Genomic DNA, 18,801 nt, shown 5'->3' with positions numbered 1-18,801 from the left:
AAAGTGCACTAATTGAAATCGCAATTCCAAATAGACCCTTACTCCTACTTCTTTACACCTATTTTTCCAAGCCCATAGGTGGCTTTTAAAACTACTATTAAATTACAATCTAATAAAAATTCATCTCACATTCAATAGTGGTTTTAAAATCCATCTTTGGGTGTGGAAAAATGTGTAAAGAAGTAGGAGTGAGTGTAAAATCTAGAATTATGGTGTGTTTGACATTGCGATTTCATAGACAAAAAGTGTGATTTTAAATCAAATCGCAAAATATAGATTGTTTTGGATTGCGTTTTAAAAAAATTGTGATTTGAAAAACGTAGAAAATCGGCTTTTTCAAATCGCAGACACCTATGTGGTTTTTTGAAAATGCACGCTTTTAAAGGATAAACCGCGATATCAAAAGTCAAATTGTGATTTTACCAAACACTTAATTACATTTTTTAAATTGCAAAATTTAAAATTTTTATTTTTAAAATTGCATTTTTTGAAACCGCAAATCCAAACTAACCCTTAATAAATTACCATTTAAAAGAAAAAAACTAAAGGAGCTTACAAATACGTAGCCGAATTGTGTAATTTAAAATGGGCTGCCCGGAAGCAATGGTGCGATCTACTACAGCTAAGCCCCACCTATTCATGGGCCATAGTTGGGCCCATTGATCTAGCGCTTTTACACACTCTAACCGGGCCTCGGCTGTTGCGCTAGCAAACAAATTCTCTTCTCTTCTCCGTTGCAGAACACACCACCGGCCGCCATGGTTAGCGTTCTAACTCAGGTGCTCATCCAATCTCTAACAACTCCCTAAAACTTTTAACTTTTTCATTTTTTTTTTCCTTCTAAATTCAGGTTTTGACGCCGATTTTTTTGTTTAAACCTTTTGTACGCAGGAGCGTCTTCTTGGTTTTGCGCTGGGAAGCATACTCACGGGGGTCGTTGTATTTGAGCAACGCAGAAGCATCTACAAATCCATTTCTGATACCCATTCTCAATCCACTACGCGGTCTCCGGTAATGCTTCCTCCCATTCTCTTTCGCATTGTCATGATGTACAATTTCGGTATCTGAAACCCTAGAATTTAATTTCCTATATTTTTTAATCTTTTGCAACCTTAGGCTTCTGAGAATCTCTAGAATGGTCTAATTTTCTATTTTCTTTATTTTTAAGGAGATTTCAGAAAGAAAATTGATTTCAAAATAAACTATATGAATTTGTTAGGTGTATTCAAAACTTTTAGTTTGATTAGAAAGGAAAGTTTATTGGCAAAGATTTTGGTTATTTCCATAGTCTTTGATGTGTAGTTGATATTAGCTCCTCTAATGGCCGTGGAAATGACCAAATTATCTTCGGTAATATGATTGTCGAACTAAGAAATTCTGCGGACTTATCTTTTCTGGGTTGCTCTGTATATTTCAAATTGCCACTTGGGCTATGGCCGTGGTGGTAGAGGATTGAGGTGGAGCTGGGTAGGTCTCTAGTTCGAATACGCAGACACACACGCACCCCATTATGCTCAATGTAATATCCAATTATTTTTTTACGTTTAGAGCATAGAAAAAAGTGCAGAGTAGAGAAAGATACGAAAGGGAGTTTAGCTTCTGGAAACAGGGAGTAGGGAGTTCAGTCTATCGTGATGTTTTAGGAAGAATATTCGTGTGTTTATTGAGCTTTCTTCACTTCAGTGCCATTGACTTTGCCTCTCTTAATAGAAGAGAGCCCATTTTTCGGTGGTCTTTACCTGTTTCTTGGTTCCAGTCATCTTGGCAACATTTCAAGCTTTTTGCTGTTAAAGGATATATGGCCCCTCTTGTTACATCTTTTGAAATTGCTGCTTGCTTGGGGGTCTACATTGAATTCGATAGTTTATTGCTAACAAGATTCCCTGTGCTATATGTGGTGGCAATGCAATTCTCCAGGGAGTGAGTTGCTGATAAAAATGCCCGGCTCTTAGTAGGATTTCCAGTAGTCGGTTCGAGGTTGGGGTGGAAATAGTAGCATAGTTGCTTGGAAGTGGACAATAGAGTGATTGTACCAGCCAAAATTCATCTATATATTATTGCAACATCTGCCAATGTACCTCATAGTTAGGCTGTACCTTTCTGACCTAACTGGCTAGCAATCTCAGTTCGCGACAGAGAACAAGACTGCAAGGGATCGTATCTTTGGTTGCTTCTTCTCTGTCAAGCACAGGGCCAACCACTACATAAGCCGCCATCAGTCCAGGATTACTTTAACATAGGAGGTGTCATTGATTATGTTTAGGAACTGGGAACATAACATGTTTGGAATGTATATAGATGTGGCTGTTGCTACTGGAAGTGTGAAAATATTATACTTGTAGAACCATATACCTTTTAGTAAAAACAGCACCAAAGGTATCTTTATACTAATAATTTTTAGGGGAAACATCACTTTATCTCCCTGAATTTTATCGCTTTTGCAATCACCCCCCTAAAGTTCAAAAACTCTCAATTTATAGCTTATTTGGGATTGCGATATGGAGCTTAGAAAATATTTTTAGTACCTAAAATGCTGACATGTTTGGTAAAATCGTTCAAAAGCACTTCTTTGACTTTTTTTATTCTAAAAAAGGCCAAAACGCATTTGTGGGAAAAGGTTAAGAATGAAGCTTTTGTCTAAAAAGTTCTTTTTGACTTTAAAAGCTTTATCTCCTAATGCAATCCCAAACATACTCTTTATAATGTCACTCTTCTTGTTAGAGTTTGGGGTTAACTTAGACGGCAAAGGGGTGAAATGACCTTTATACTCCTATAAAATTTATAGGATTACAAAATTACCTTAATTATATATATATAAAAGGATATTTTGAGAATTTCTAAGGCCATTACAAACTTTTTAAAGCTGAATACACTAAATTGAACGTTTTTGAACTTTTTTGAGGTAATTGCAGAAGCGATAAAAGTTCAGGAGGCTTAAGTAAAGTTTCCCTAAATTTTAGTCAACTATTTTTGATTCATAACTTTTTAATTTCCTAGAGTTTCTGGATTTTGTTTTCTTCTTCTTCTTCTTTCTCCTAGTTGGATGTCTTTCTTGCATATTCCCTGTGGACCGGGATTGTACCCATGTGCGTTTTCTTTGAATTAGTGTTATATATATATATATATATATATATATATATATATATAAAGTCTTAGTAATGACCATTTTACTAATTTTAAAAATGAATTTATTTCTTGACAAGATATAATGGGTTTCCAACAATTTTAATATCGCCATTGTCAATGAGTTTCCAACTATTTGGTGATTGGGGTGCAAAGTAGCGGATCTTATGCTTTAGTCTCTTACCTTTGAAATCCTTATCATGTAGTAATCTAATCATATACCACCAAACCTGTGAAGATGTTTATGATGAAATGAAATATTTGACTTTAGTTTATCCAATTGTTATCAGCCATACTGTATGAAAGATGGGATGTACAAACCTCATTGTGCAAGAGGTGGTTGCCATTTCGTTGGGTCTATCACTTGTCTCATACACATGAAATAACGTCACACTAATGTTTTTGGCCCTTTACTTAGATTTTCTTTTTTTTTTTCTTTTTTGGGGGGGGTGGGGGTGTGTGTGTTTGGGAGGCAGGGTATTGTAGTTGAAATTTTGTATTGACGCAAATAGAGAGATTTATACTTGATGGGACTTCAGGAAATTGTCTTTGTGGTAACTTTTGAGAGGAGACCTCAAGGAGAATAATGCTTTAATTTTCTGGCTATTGGCGCTGCAAAATACCTGGTGGTTATATGTAAAATTATGTCATTCTTATAACAGAAATTTTGAGTTCTAAACTAGCACATCTCACAATTTTATTCTACATTCCTTTGTGGTCCTGGCTCCCAGGGCCCAAAGCGATGTAAAAGGAGATCTCCTCAGTATATTAAGGGCAGATTCTAAATTATAAAAGCCCTTCACTATTCAAAGGTATTGCTATTTTTTGTAAGGACAATGTTAGCGCTTGGGGTACTAGTCATGCAAAGAGATGTGAGAAATCCGTTCTTAGTTGGGGGTATTTGTTGTTGTAGATATCCTTGTAATGTGGTTTGGCCACCTAAATTAACGTGAAAATTTAGTTAGGATAGTAATTGTGATTGGTAATGTACCATGTACCATTCATTTTTTTGTATGGATTGGCAAATAATGAGAGAGGCATGCACCCGTGCTGCCGAATGAGTCTGGAATGTTGGTGGTTCGGACATCATTATAAAAAGGGGATTACAGAAAGCCTTTTACAATGTTGCATGCATTCCCAAACCTTTCTACCTTCCTCAATGCTCTCAACGTTGCATGCCTTTCATGTTGTTGGAAAATTTAAGTTGCCAGTATCTCTTTTGCAAGAACTTGCAACTTTAAGCCTTGTGATTGATAAATATTTAGGGGTGTCGATGTGAGGGTAGAGTTGTACTGAGTTACCTGAAGCCTTTACATCTATACACTTGAAATTTCTCATTAGTTGACCACATCTTCATGATTGTTGAAAGGTTGGGGAGAAATAAGGTGACTACATAGGAATCTGATGTGATTGAGCCTCTCATTGTGAAAGTGAATATGGGGCAACATTTGAGGATCAAAAACAAATTATTTATGGTGGATTTTGGGGTGTAAATTAAAGCCTATTTCAGCATTTATTCAATGAAAAAAATGGCCTTTGTTGGCATGAAAGAATGAGAAATTGTTTCTGTATGTAATAGATATTGATTTGATTCCATCAATTTGTACTGTTGGCATTCTGGTTAAGGCTTTAAATTCTAATGTTTCAGCGTTGAACTTGTCTCAGATGAGAGAACCGATATTTGGAAAGAGATCTCGCTCAGAGTTTGCACATCAATGGAACAAAGCTGTGGACCAGACTTTTGGACCTGTTATTAATTCCCTTAGTTCACGTGGGTGGTAGAAATGCCCGATTGTCTCAGTTTTTGTATGAACATCCAACAGTTCGCCCATATCTGTATCTTTATACATGTTCTGTGTTACCTCAAAAAAAGAAAAAAGAAAAAGGCATTTTATGTGTTGTTCATGGGACAAGCGTCAAGGGCAATGGTTAAAGACCTATGTAATAATTTTGCTTGCAATTATTATTTCTTTTTCGAGTAATGAATGCATTTATTTGGTTTTATTTGGAATAGTGATGTCATCTATAGTGTCTTCCGATGAAGGCTTGACAAATCAGGGTGGAACAACCTTAAGTAAAATAAGCAAAAGCACTAGATTTTATTTTCATATTTCTCATATGGGTTAAAACTTAAAAAGTAAAAAACCTAAAGACTCTATTTCTCACTTTTTCTATTCATCTACCCAAACATGCCGTCACCTCCGCTGGCCACGACATTCCTCCATGCAGGTAATCTCTCTTTGAGACCAATCCGCTGAATTCCAATCTTTTGAAGACTTGGGTATGAAGTGTTAAGGATTTTGTACTCGGAATATACTTCCTTCTCATTCAACACAAATTCATATTTTAATAGTGGATCTGATCTTAACCCATGACCTGTAAAATGAATGCCATTTCATGATCTGCTCTAGCCTTTATTATAGATCTGATCTTAAAGCAGAGATTTTTTTTATTTTTTTTTATTTGCAATATGCTCGGCTCTCGGTGAGAGGGAAATTACCGGCATGGAGGAGCGTCATGGCTGTCCAACGTCATGGCTGGCATCATCTGAGCTGATCGGTGTCGTGGCTAGCGGAGGGCAGCGGCTGGCAACAAGTTTGGGTAGATGAATAAGAAAAGTGGGAAATAGGTTTTTTACTTTTAATCCATATGAGAAATATGAAACTAAAATCTAGTGTTTTTGTTTATTTTGCTTAAGGTGTTCCATGTTGATTTGTCAAATCCTCATTGGAGGGCACAAAGGTTTTGATTTGTGCCAAGACCTTACAGAAGTTATTCTCTATTTTGGATTAATGATGTTAGAGAGGCCCTACTATGCGGCCAATCTGCAATTCCAACCTTTTGCAGCACCCAGTGGTTGATTGACACGTCACCTGATTGCACAAATACATAATATAACTGAAACACCTAATAAATTTTTCTGTCTCTTTAATAAATCGAAAGCACTCTTCCTGTTCTCTTCCTTTTCTCTCTAAAACACCATCTCTTTCATCCGAACGTCTCTCTCTCTCTGAACATCTCTTTCTGAAACACCATTCCAACCTTTTCATCTTAACATCTCTTTCAAAAAAAAAAAGGTCTCTCCCTCTCTGGAGTTTTCGTTCGTGGTTTTCGAGTTGTAAACGGGCTTGAGCAATTTCTTTCTCATTCATCATATATTTGATTAAGCATATAAATGTTTAAAAGCTCACCAAGTGGTTGACTTTCTTGCTCCTTAACTTCATACATTCTTTAGATTTCAACAAACCCAAAAGACTTTCCTTAAATTGACCCACTAAATTTAATCTATCAGTATCAAATAGAAGCAAGTCCAAGCAATAATCATTCAAAAAAAAAAAAAAGAGCTTGGGCAGTGGAACAAACCAAACAGGATAATTGCCAAAAGAATAAAATTGTAACAAGCTCATCTTGCTGGAAGGAACAAGCCAACAAACAAAACGATTTGGTGTTGGGCAGTGGCGGCGGCAGTGATTTGGGGTTGGGTAGCGGCGGCTGCGTTGGGTAGTGGCGGCAGCAAAATAGGAAAGTGTAGCTGTTTTAAAAATGGGTCTATTAAGAGTTTTTGTTCCAATGTTTTGGTTTCTATTTTATTAAGTGCATCTAGCTTAGGTGTAGCTGTTGTATTGGTTGCTGCAAAATACACCTTTTGCAGCCGGACCGCACATGAGGTTTATTCGTGATGTTATCATATGTACAAATCGAATATGGATATTGAATGGCCAACACCGCACTATTTATTTATTTATTTTTTAAGCAAATTTGAGAAAGGGTTACATGATTCAAAACATCAAAAAAGGAGGGGTTTTCCAACAATAAATTCGAAAATACAACTAAATAGTAAGAAATGGGTTAAAAAAAAAAAAGACCCGATCTTGTCAAAATGGGCCGCATGAAGCAATATAAGTACTAAAACAGAGGGCCCAGGTAGGAGCATGACCATCCCAAGATGACCAGATCTGGCTTGGAAGGAAGAGGTGATGTTATGTTGAGATCTCCTGTGGAATAGACGACGTTGAGCGGAGGTTTGGGGTGATGGTGCCGCTTGGCAATGATGGAGGCCCGGAGGAAAACGATTGGATTGTCGGTATTGCTGGAGAGGGAGGAAAGACACCAAAACAATAGAAGAAAATGGGAAAAAAAAATGGGGGTAAGGGAGGAAGAAAACTCCCTCCCTCCTCCCTGGAAAAAGCTGCAAGAAGCTGTGGAAAGCCTCACAAAGGACGTGGGAATTTCTCTACTAGAGAGGAGGAGCTTCTCTCCTAAGTAAGAGAGAAGCAAAGTCAGAGTAAGATATCTAGAATTAATTCAAGAGAGTTGAACACCCTTTTCAGCTAGGACAAGGATCCTAGATGGCATGGGTACTATCTATTTTATGGTCATCAAAGTTGGTATATCTAAGGTGTAATGATATAACAAGTTACAAATTCTGTCTTAGAACGTACGTAGGACATGAATTTATATGAAGGAATCGAATAAATTTTTGGCTTTAGTAATCCTAAATGATGCTTGCTATAAACTCCTGTTGCAATTTTGCTTTAGTTATTTGAAATTTCCTTATGAAGCTACACATATATATACATGGGGATTTCTATAATTGCTGGAAAAGCTAGCAGTGTTTGAGAATGAAACTTTCTCATTTGTATTCCCTCCCCCGTCTCGTTTTCCTCCCAAGTTTTTTCTCATGCAAGTATTCATTTCTCCCTATTTCGATATTGTCTTAAACCGCTAACCGCAAACACTCTTTCAATAGTAGTTATTCGTTCTCTAATTTTTGGTTTAGCATTCGTTTATTTTAGGGGAGCGGTTCCACGCGCAGAAAAGCATGTAAAGTTAAACATCCTCCATTCTTCATATAAACAATTTAAAATATTATATGCATGTTCGCGAACTCGAAATTTCAGCTGAAATCTCTTTGCTTCAACTCATGAAACCAGCTCTTTTGCTTCTTCTATTGTCAAAGGTTGCCACATTGTTCATTTGTTAATTATTTGCAAAACGAAGTTCTATTTACATATATTTCTCATTTAGTTTTTGTATATAATAAAATGGCAAATCTTTTCCTAAAGTGATCAGATTATCTTTAAGGTTAAATTGTAATATAAGAATTCAGTTGGATGTAAAAGAAAATAGGTTATTTCCTGGGCATTCCACTAAATTATATTAGGGTTAGAGCCTAGGCATTTGCTTAAAAAAAAAAAAAAAAAATCTCTACGTTTATTTCCTGGGCATTCCAATGCATTGTGTTAGTAAGCCTTCCTAGGGAATGGATAATTGTTGAATGTTAACTAAGTCAACGCTGTAATCCGCATTAACTAGTTTCAATTGGTCTGCGAGGAGTTTGAAAAAAGTCAAATGGTTCCATTATACTGTAATTTAAGTGGTGCAACTAGCAATCAGGGGCGGAGCCACTTGAGGCTTTGCTGTGCCCCAGCACCCCCAAAGCTTTAATTTAATTTTATTTTTTGCTATTTTTCTACCCAAGTTCCACACGGCAACCCCAAAAAAAGAATATATATATATATATATATATATATATATATATATATATATATATATATATTATCTCCTACTTATGTAAGTTACCACTCGGCATCTTCAAAAAAATTTTAGTGACACCAAAATATCAATTGTCTGGCTCCGCCATTGCTAGCAATGGATTAAAACAAAAACGGTTCTTTCTCAACATTATTTAAATGGATCTTTTTTACTTCACTTAAACGGTGCATTTTTACAAAAAAAAAAAAAAAAAATCAAGTCTTGTTCCCCTCTTCTTCTTCTACCTTCTCTGACCTAATCTCCTCACGGCAGAAATAGATGAAAAAAAAAAATTCATGTTGGCGGTTGGGTGTGAATCCTCGTGTCCTTTGGGAAAAATATTTGCCCCCGATGAGCGGTTGAGGGTGGGCAACCAAGGCATTTAGAAAAATTTTACCCGGAGTAAGAGGACTTTTTGGTTTGGAATGGTCTAATTATGAGGTTTGTGACGCTCGTCTACTGGTAGTAGATTTGCTATTGGTTGAAGTTTTTGGTTTGTTCACATTTTTTTTTTTTTTTTTGGTTGGGATACTATGTAGTTAATTATATCTGCAAAGGTAGAGAAAGTGAGATATGATAGGGGCTCTACGACCCAATTTTTGTGGATCTATGTTTTGATTTTTGTCTTTTTTTTTGTTTTTTTTTTTTTGAAATTTCAATTTGAGGAATGATAGAGACACAACTTAAAGACATAACTTTGGCCAAACTTTTCTCTTATGTGGTCATTTTTTTTTATTTTTTAAAAAATAAAATTTATAAATTTATTAAGTAAAAAATCATATGTGGTCTTTTTTTTTAAAAAAAAAAAAAAAAAAAAAAAAAAAAAACGACCACATAGGATGTTATTACTTCAGAATTTATTTATTTATTTATTTTTTTAAAAAAATGACCACATGAAAGAAATGTTTGGCCAAAGTTGACTTTATCATTTCTCTTTCAATTTTGAACCTGAAACAACTCTTATATAGCTTTGTGTCACGTAAGTAAAAGTTGGGTCTTAGATGGAGCTCAGTTGAGCCCCTATCATATCTCAGTATCTTATTATTTCTTCAATTTTTGTTCCACCTAAATGCAGTGCGAAGAATCTGCTTTTGATTTTGTAATGGTCATATGAGATTTGGTATACTGATGTTTTTGGTTTGTTCACATGGAGTTAATTATATTTGCAAGGGTAAAGAAAATTATGAACTCCTGCCCTCTATTCTTCTTCTCGTTTGGGTCATGTAATGGTTGGTTTAGCTTTATAATCAAGTGGGAGATTAGGATAGTTTCCTGTGGACGAATGTAGCTTACAAATGGTAAAGATGCCTAACCAATATAGTAATGCTTCTTTGGAATATAAATTTTGCAACTTTTAGTTTACAGTTTCTTATTGGCTGAATCTCTTTGTTCATATAATAATTAAACATTGTGTGGAAAAAGAACATGTTGGTGCAAGTCACAAGCCAATATGGAAGGTGTGAGTAACTGACATTTTGTTACTGATTTTGAGGCTACTTTGTTGCTGCTGAAAGGCCAAACCAGCGTCTCCTTTGTTTCTTCAGAATTCAGAAACCTTAAACCAAAGAATGCTGTCCTGCTGCTATCCAGACAGTTTGTCGCCATAAATGACAATTTACATCATTCAGTCTGATTTCTTGGTCAGTATCACATATAATGATTATTAACAGTTAATTTTTTTTTTGGGTGTTCTTTTGTTGACTTTTGGAGGCTCTACTTCTCTGTGTCTCCCATTGTCCTCGGCTAACATTATACATGTAGATAGGGTTCTCAATTTTTTTTATATGACTCGTGAATTCGACATAAATTTAATATGAAATTAAAGAGTTATGGTTAAAGAATTTGACCTATTTAATTAAATGAGTTGTATTATGGTTGACTTATATAGTCTTATATACACATGCCTCGATATGACCTGAACTCGACATGCGACATAATGATTGTCAATTTTTGACATAATTCGTGAACCCAATACGATCCAAATACAAAATTATAGGGTTATTAGTCGAAGAGTTTAACTCGTTTAATTAAATAAGTCGAGTTATGGTTGACTTATATAATATTATACCCATGCTTTGACATGACTCAACCTCGACACACAACAAATGAATCGCCACCCTTACATACACATACAGCCTAATAATCATTTAATAATCTTTTTGCTTATATACCAAAAGTCGGCTACTTAATGAGCCATAATTCTGAAACACCATGCATCTTATCACTAACTATTACAACTACAGAGATCCATATTAGATTTTATATGATCTAACAGTGTATATGCATGGTGTTATGTCATTTGAAATGACATGACAACATAAACAACATATACATGGCTAGATGTTGTAAAATCTAATATGGATAATAAGACGGGATGGTTTTTTCCCCTTCACTCGCTACATAACCCGAATCAAATATTAAGGAAAAGAAAGAAACAGGTTGGTCTAAGTTTGACCAAACATGTTGTGGTTTTGGGACATGATCAAGCATCGGGCTGAACAGAATTGGTTCGACTCACGTTGGCTCGACGTGTGATGACAACATAGTAGACGCCCATCCCCAAAAGAACAGCAAACACAAGGCCAAACGCAATGCCAGCAATCGCAGCAGCTCCCACTCTGCTGCCTTTCTGGGACTCTAATTCTCTGCTCTCATGGCCCGGAGTGGCCTCGACAACCTGCGCTGCGACAGGCAACGGCGAGCAATTGGATGTTTCACAGGATCTTTGCGTGCTTGGATGGAAGAAGTCATATGCAGATGGAGTAAAAGCAATTGGGTTTTCATAAACAATCCCATGAGGGGCTCTATCTTGAGCTCTAGCAATGGAGAGAAGTGTTAGTAAAGAGAAGAAGAGAAAAAACGACACCATTGGAGACATGTTTCTCAGTACTAGCTAGCTTCCTCACTTTTTGGAGATTTGAAGCTAAGGTACTACCAGGCTAGTAGCTTTTGGAGAAATTTTGGTTTTTGGACCGGGGCTTTTATAAGGTCTTAGGAAGTGGCTGTTGCTTCCAAGTAAGTTTTAGTGATTAAAGAGGCTAGAGAGGAGGGAGCAGAATGATTGTGTCAAAGATAGTGTGTTCTTTCATTTATTATTATCTTTACTGCGAGGTTGCATGTCCGCTCCAAGGATGGGGATGTCTATTAATTGTTATCTCTTATATTTGTTGTACCAACTATTTGATGGGGATGTCTATTAATTGTTATCTGTTATCTCTTATATTTGTTGTACAATCCCTGTGGACTGGGATTGTACCCATGTGCGTTTTCTAATAAGATTGAATTAGTTATATATATATATAAGTCTTAGTAATGACCATTTTACTAATTTTAAAAATGAATTTATTTCCTGACAAGATATAATGGGTTTCCAACAATTTTAATATCGCCATTGTCAATGAGTTTCCAACTATTTGGTGATTGGGGTGCAAAGTAGCGGATCTTATGCTTTAGTCTCTTCCCTTTGAAATCCTTATCATGTAGTAATCTAATCATATACCACCAAACCTGTGAAGATGTTTATGATGAAGTGAAATATTTGACTTTAGTTTATCCAATTGTTATCAGCCATACTGTATGAAAGATGGGATGTACAAACCTCATTGTGCAAGAGGTGGTTGCCATTTCGTTGGGTCTATCACTTGTCTCATACACATGAAATAACGTCACACTAATGTTTTTGGCCCTTTACTTAGATTTTCAATTTTTTTTTTCTTTTTTTTTGGGGGGGGGGGGGGGGGGGGGGGGGGGGGGTTGTGTTTGGGAGGCGGGGGTATTGTAGTTGAAATTTTGTATTGACGCAAATAGAAAGATTTATACTTGATGGGACTTCAGGAAATTGTCTTTGTGGTAACTTTTGAGAGGAGACCTTAAGGAGAATAATGCTTTAATTTTCTGGCTATTGGCGCTGCAAAATACCTGGTGGTTATATGTAAAATTATGTCATTCTTATAACAGAAATGTTGAGTGCTAAACTAGCACATCTCACAATTTTATTCTACATTCCTTTGTGGTCCTGGCTCCCAGGGCCCAAAGCGATGTAAAAGGAGATCTCCTCAGTATATTAAGGGCAGATTCTAAATTATAAAAGCCCTTCACTATTCAAAGGTATTGCTATTTTTTGTAAGGACAATGTTAGCGCTTGGGGTACTAGTCATGCAAAGAGATGTGAGAAATCCGTTCTTAGTTGGGGGTATTTGTTGTTGTAGATATCCTTGTAATGTGGTTTGGCCACCTAAATTAACGTGAAAATTTAGTTAGGATAGTAACTGTGATTGGTAATGTACCATGTACCATTCATTTTTTTGTATGGATTGGCAAATAATGAGAGAGGCATGCACCCGTGCTGCCGAATGAGTCTGGAATTTTGGTGGTTCGGACATCATTATAAAAAGGGGATTACAGAAAGCCTTTTACAATGTTGCATGCATTCCCAAACCTTTCTACCTTCCTCAATGCTCTCAACGTTGCATGCCTTTCATGTTGTTGGAAAATTTAAGTTGCCAGTATCTCTTTTGCAAGAACTTGCAACTTTAAGCCTTGTGATTGATAAATATTCAGGGGTGTCGATGTGAGGGTAGAGTTGTACTGAGTTACCTGAAGCCTTTACATCTGTACACTTGAAATTTCTCATTAGTTGGCCACATCTTCATAATTGTTGAAAGGTTGGGGAGAAATGAGGTGACTACATAGGAATCTGATGAGATTGAGCCTCTCATTGTGAAAGTGAATATGGGGCAACATTTGAGCATCAAAAACAAATTATTTATGGTGGATTTTGGGGTGTAAATTAAAGCCTCTTTCAGCATTTATTCAATGAAAAAAATGGCCTTTGTTGGCATGAAAGAATGAGAAATTGTTTCTGTATGTAATAGATATTGATTTGATTCCATCAATTTGTACTGTTGGCATTCTGGTTAAGGCTTTAAATTCTAATGTTTCAGCGTTGAACTTGTTTCAGATGAGAGAACCGATATTTGGAAAGAGATCTCGCTCAGAGTTTGCACATCAATGGAACAAAGCTGTGGACCAGACTTTTGGACCTGTTATTAAGTCTCTTAGTTCACGTGGGTGGTAGAAATGCTCGATTGTCTCAGTTTTTGTATGAACATCCAACAGTTCCCCCATATCTGTATCTTTATACATGTTCTGTGTTACCTCAAAAAAAGAAAAAAGAAAAAAGAAAAAAAAAAAAAAAAAAAAAAAAGAAAGAAAGAAGGCATTTTATGTGTTGTTCATGGGACAAGCGTCAAGGGCAATGGTTAAAGACCTATGTAATAATTTTGCCTGCAATTATTATTTCTTTTTCGAGTAATGAATGCATTTATTTGGTTTTATTTGGAATAGTGATGTTATCTATGGTGTCTTCCAATGAAGGCTTGACAAATCCGGGTGGAACACCCTTAAGTAAAATAAGCAAAAGCACTAGATTTTATTTTCATATTTCTCATATGGGTTAAAACCTAAAAGTAAAAAACCTAAAAAATCTATTTCCCACTTTTTCTATTCATCTACCCAAACATGCTGCCACCTCTGCCGGCCACAACACTCCTCCATGCCGGCAATCTCTCTTTGAGACCAATCCACGGAATTCCAATCTTTTGAAGACTTGGATATGAAGTGTTAAGGATTTTGTACTCGGAATATACTTTCTTCTCATTCAACACAAATTCATATTTCACATATTTCAATAGTGGATCTGATCTTAACCCATGACCTGTAAGATGAATGCCATTTCATGATCTACTCTAGCCTTTATTATAGATCTGATCTTAAAGCAGAGATTTTTTTTTTTTTTTTTTTTTTTTGCAATATGCTCGGCTCTTGGTGAGAGAAATTACCGGCGTGGAGGAGCGTTGTGGCTATCCGACGTCATGGCTGGCGTCGTCTAAGCTGACCGGTGTCGTGGCTAGCAGAGGGTGGCGGCTGGCAACAAGTTTGAGTAGATGAATAAGAAAAGTGGGAAATAGGTTTTTTACTTTTAATCCATATGAGAAATATGAAACTAAAATCTAATGTTTTTGTTTATTTTGTTTAAGGTGTTCCACATTGATTTGTCAAATCCTCATTGGAGGACACAAAGGTCTTGATTTGTGCCAAGACCTTATAGAAGTTATTCTCTATTTTGGATTAGTGATGTTATCATATATGTAGGAATCGAATATGGATATTGAATGGCCCACACTGCACTTTTTTTTTTTTTTTTTTTAAGCAAATTTGAGAAAGGGTTACATGATTCAAAACATCAAAAAAGAGGGGTTTTCCAACAATAAATTCGAAAATACAACTAAATAGTAAGAAATGGGTAAAAAAAAAAAGACCCGATCTTCTCAAAATGGGCCACTAAAACAGAGGGCCCAGGTAGGAGCATGACCATCCCAAGATGACCAGATCTTGCTTGGAAGGAAGAGGTGATGTTATGTTGAGATCTCCTGTGGAATAGACGACGTTGAGCGGAGGTTTGGGGTGATGGTGCCGCTTGGCAATGATGGAGGCACGGAGGAAAACGATTGGATCGTCGGTATTGCTGGAGAGGGAGGAAAGACACCAAAACAATAGAAGAAAAATGGGAAAAAAAAAAAAAAAAGGGGGGGGTGGGGGGTGGGTAAGGGAGGAAGAAAACTCCCTCCCTCCTCCCTGGAAAAAGCTGCAACAAGCTGTGGAAAGCCTCACAAAGGACGTGGGAATTTCTCTACTAGAGAGGAGGAGCTTCTCTCCTGAGAAAGAGAGAAGCAAAGTCAGAGTAAGATATCTAGAATTAATTCAAGAGAGTTGAACACCCTTTTCAGCTAGGACAAGGATCCTAAATTAATGACATGGGTACTATCTATTTTATGGTCGTCAAAGTTGGTATATCTAAGGTGTAAAGATATACCAAGTTACAAAGTCTGTCTTAGTACGTACGTAGGACATGAATTTATATGAAGGAATCGAATAAATTTTTGGCTTTAGTAATCCTAAATGATGCTTGCTATAAACTCCTCTAGCAATTTTGCTTTAGTTATTTGAAATTTCCTTATGAAGCTACACATATATATACATGGGGATTTCTATAATTGCTGGAAAAGCTAGCAGTGTTTGAGAATGAAACTTTCTCATTTGTATTCCCTCCCCCGTCTCGTTTTCCTCCCAAGTTTTTTCTCATGCAAGTATTCATTTCTCCTTATTTCGATATTGTCTTAAACCGCTAACCGCAAACACTCTTTCAATAGTAGTTATTCGTTCTCTAATTTTTGGTTTAGCATTCGTTTATTTTAGGGGAGCGGTTCCACGCGCAGAAAAGCATGTAAAGTTAAACATCCTCCATTCTTCATATAAACAATTTAAAATATTATATGCATGTTCGCGAACTCGAAATTTCAGCTGAAATCTCTTTGCTTCAACTCATGAAACCAGCTCTTTTGCTTCTTCTATTGTCAAAGGTTGCCACATTGTTCATTTGTTAATTATTTGCAAAACGAAGTTCTATTTACATATATTTCTCATTTAGTTTTTGTATATAATAAAATGGCAAATCTTTTCCTAAAGTGATCAGATTATCTTTAAGGTTAAATTGTAATATAAGAATTCAGTTGGATGTAAAAGAAAATAGGTTATTTCCTGGGCATTCCACTAAATTATATTAGGGTTAGAGCCTAGGCATTTGCTTAAAAAAAAAAAAAAAAAATCTCTACGTTTATTTCCTGGGCATTCCAATGCATTGTGTTAGTAAGCCTTCCTAGGGAATGGATAATTGTTGAATGTTAACTAAGTCAACGCTGTAATCCGCATTAACTAGTTTCAATTGGTCTCCGAGGAGTTTGAAAAAAGTCAAATGGTTCCATTATACTGTAATTTAAGTGGTGCAACTAGCAATCAGGGGCGGAGCCACTTGAGGCTTTGCGGTGCCCCAGCACCCCCAAAGCTTTAATTTAATTTTATTTTTTGCTATTTTTCTACTCAAGTTCCACACGGCAACCCCAAAAAAAGAAATATATATATATATATATATATATATATATATATATATATATATATTATCTCCTACTTATGTAAGTTACCACTCGGCATCTTCAAAAAAAATTTAGTGACACCCAAATATCAATTGTCTGGCTCCGCCATTGCTAGCAATGGATTAAAACAAAAACGGTTCTTTCTCAACATTATTTAAATGGATCTTTTTTACTTCACTTAAACGGTGCATTTTTACAAAAAAAAAAAAAAATCAAGTCTTGTTCCCCTCTTCTTCTTCTACCTTCTCTGACCTAATCTCCTCACGGCAGAAATAGATGAAAAAAAAAAATTCATGTTGGCGGTTCGGTGTGAATCCTCGTCCTTTGGGAAAAATATTTGCCCCCGATGGGCGGTTGAGGGTGGGCAACCAAGGCATTTAGAAAAATTTTACCCGGAGTAAGAGGACTTTTTGGTTTGGAATGGTCTAATTATGAGGTTTGTGACGCTCGTCTACTGGTAGTAGATTTGCTATTGGTTGAAGTTTTTGGTTTGTTCAGATTTTTTTTTTTTTTTTTGGTTGGGATACTATGTAGTTAATTATATCTGCAAAGGTAGAGAAAGTGAGATATGATAGGGGCTCTACAACCCAATTTTTGTGGATCTATGTTTTGATTTTTGTCTTTTTTTTTTTTGTTTTTTTTGAAATTTCAATTTGAGGAATGATAGAGACACAACTTAAAGACATAACTTTGGCCAAACTTTTCTCTTATGTGGTCATTTTTTTTTTAAAAAAAATAATAATAAAATTAATAAATTAATAAATTTATTAAGTAAAAAATCCTATGTGGTCTTTTTTAAAAAAAAAAAAAAAAAAAACGACCACATAGGATGTTATTACTTCAGAATTTTTTTATTTATTTATTTTTTTTTAAAAAAATGACCACATGAAAGAAATGTTTGGCCAAAGTTGTCTTTATCATTTCTCTTTCAATTTTGAACCTGAAACAACTCTTATATAGCTTTGTGTCACGTAAGTAAAAGTTGGGTCTTAGATGGAGCTCAATTGAGCCCCTATCATATCTCAGTATCTTATTATTTCTTCAATTTTTGTTCCACCCAAATGCAATGCGAAGAATCTGCTTTAGATTTTGTAATGGTCATATGAGATTTGGTATACTGAAGTTTTTGGTTTGTTCCCAATTTGCTATTGGGGATACTATGGAGTTAATTATATTTGCAAGGGTAAAGAAAATTATGAACTCCTGCCCTCTTTTCTTCTTCTCTTTTGGGTCATGTAATGGTTGGTTTAGCTTTATAATCAAGTGGGAGATTAGAATAGTTTCCTGTGGACGAATGTAGCTTACAAATGGTAAAGATGCCTAACCAATATAGTAATGCTTCTTTCGAATATAAATTTTGCAACTTTCAGTTTACAGTTTCTCATTGGCTGAATCTCTCTGTTCATATAATAATTAAACATTGTGTGGAGAAAGAACATGTTGGTGCAAGCCACAAGACAATATGGAAGGTGTGAGTAACTGACATTTTGTTACTGATTTTGAGGCCACTTTGTTGCTGCTGAAAGGCCAAACCAGCGTCTCCTTTGTTTCTTCAGAATTCAGAAACCTTAAACCAAAGAATGCTGTCCTGCTGCTATCCTGACAGTTTGTCGCCATAAATGACAATTTACATCATTCAGTCTGATTTCTTGGTCAGTATCACATATAATGATTATTAACAGTTCATTTTTTTTTGGGTGTTCTTTTGTTGACTTTTGGAGGCTCTACTTCTCTGTGTCTCCCATTGTCCTCGGCTAACATTATACATGTAGATAGGGTTCTCAATTTTTTTTTATATGACTCGTGAATTCGACATAAATTTAATATGAAATTAAAGAGTTATGGTTAAAGAATTTGACCTATTTAATTAAATGGGTTGTATTATGGTTGACTTATATAGTCTTATATACACATGTCTCGATATGACCTGAACTCGACACGCGACATAATGACTGTCAATTTTTGACATAATTCGTGAACCCAATACGATCCAAATACAAAATTATAGGGTTATTAGTCGAAGAGTTTAACTCGTTTAATTAAATAAGTCGAGTTATGGTTAACTTATATAATATTATACCCATGCTTTGACATGACTCAACCTCGACACACAACAAATGAATCGCCACCCTTACATACACATACAGCCTAA

At 35.7% G+C, this 18,801-nt stretch overlaps 2 protein-coding genes across 3 annotated transcripts; one reads left to right on the top strand and one right to left on the bottom strand.

The window, feature by feature from the left end:
• The first annotated feature begins 620 nt into the window (after positions 1-620).
• Positions 621-13,994, top strand: LOC132164433 (zinc finger, C3HC4 type family protein). Of its 2 annotated transcripts, none has more exons than XM_088519204.1 (3): positions 621-779; positions 892-1,011; positions 13,619-13,994. In XM_088519204.1, the coding sequence occupies exons 1-3, from the start codon at positions 759-761 to the stop codon at positions 13,733-13,735; spliced, it is 258 nt and encodes an 85-aa protein (XP_088375330.1). In that variant the 5' UTR covers positions 621-758; the 3' UTR covers positions 13,736-13,994. The 2 variants fall into 2 exon arrangements, with proteins under 2 accessions (XP_088375330.1, XP_059430928.1); XM_059574945.2 differs by lacking the exon at positions 13,619-13,994 and adding an exon at positions 4,789-5,127 and having other exon boundaries at positions 659-779.
• Positions 10,799-11,615, bottom strand: LOC132162993 (uncharacterized). Its single transcript, XM_059573198.2, has one exon. It carries the CDS (start codon positions 11,534-11,536, stop codon positions 11,141-11,143), a length of 396 nt encoding a protein of 131 aa, XP_059429181.2. The 5' UTR covers positions 11,537-11,615; the 3' UTR covers positions 10,799-11,140.
• Positions 13,995-18,801: the final 4,807 nt, after the last annotated feature.

This window comes from Corylus avellana, chromosome 8, assembly GCF_965113065.1.
Source record: "Corylus avellana chromosome 8, dhCorAvel1.hap1.2, whole genome shotgun sequence".
In the NCBI taxonomy this organism is placed as follows: domain Eukaryota; kingdom Viridiplantae; phylum Streptophyta; class Magnoliopsida; order Fagales; family Betulaceae; genus Corylus; species Corylus avellana.
Note: the sequence above shows the minus strand (reverse complement) of the source record. Positions and strands in the feature narration are given on the sequence as shown.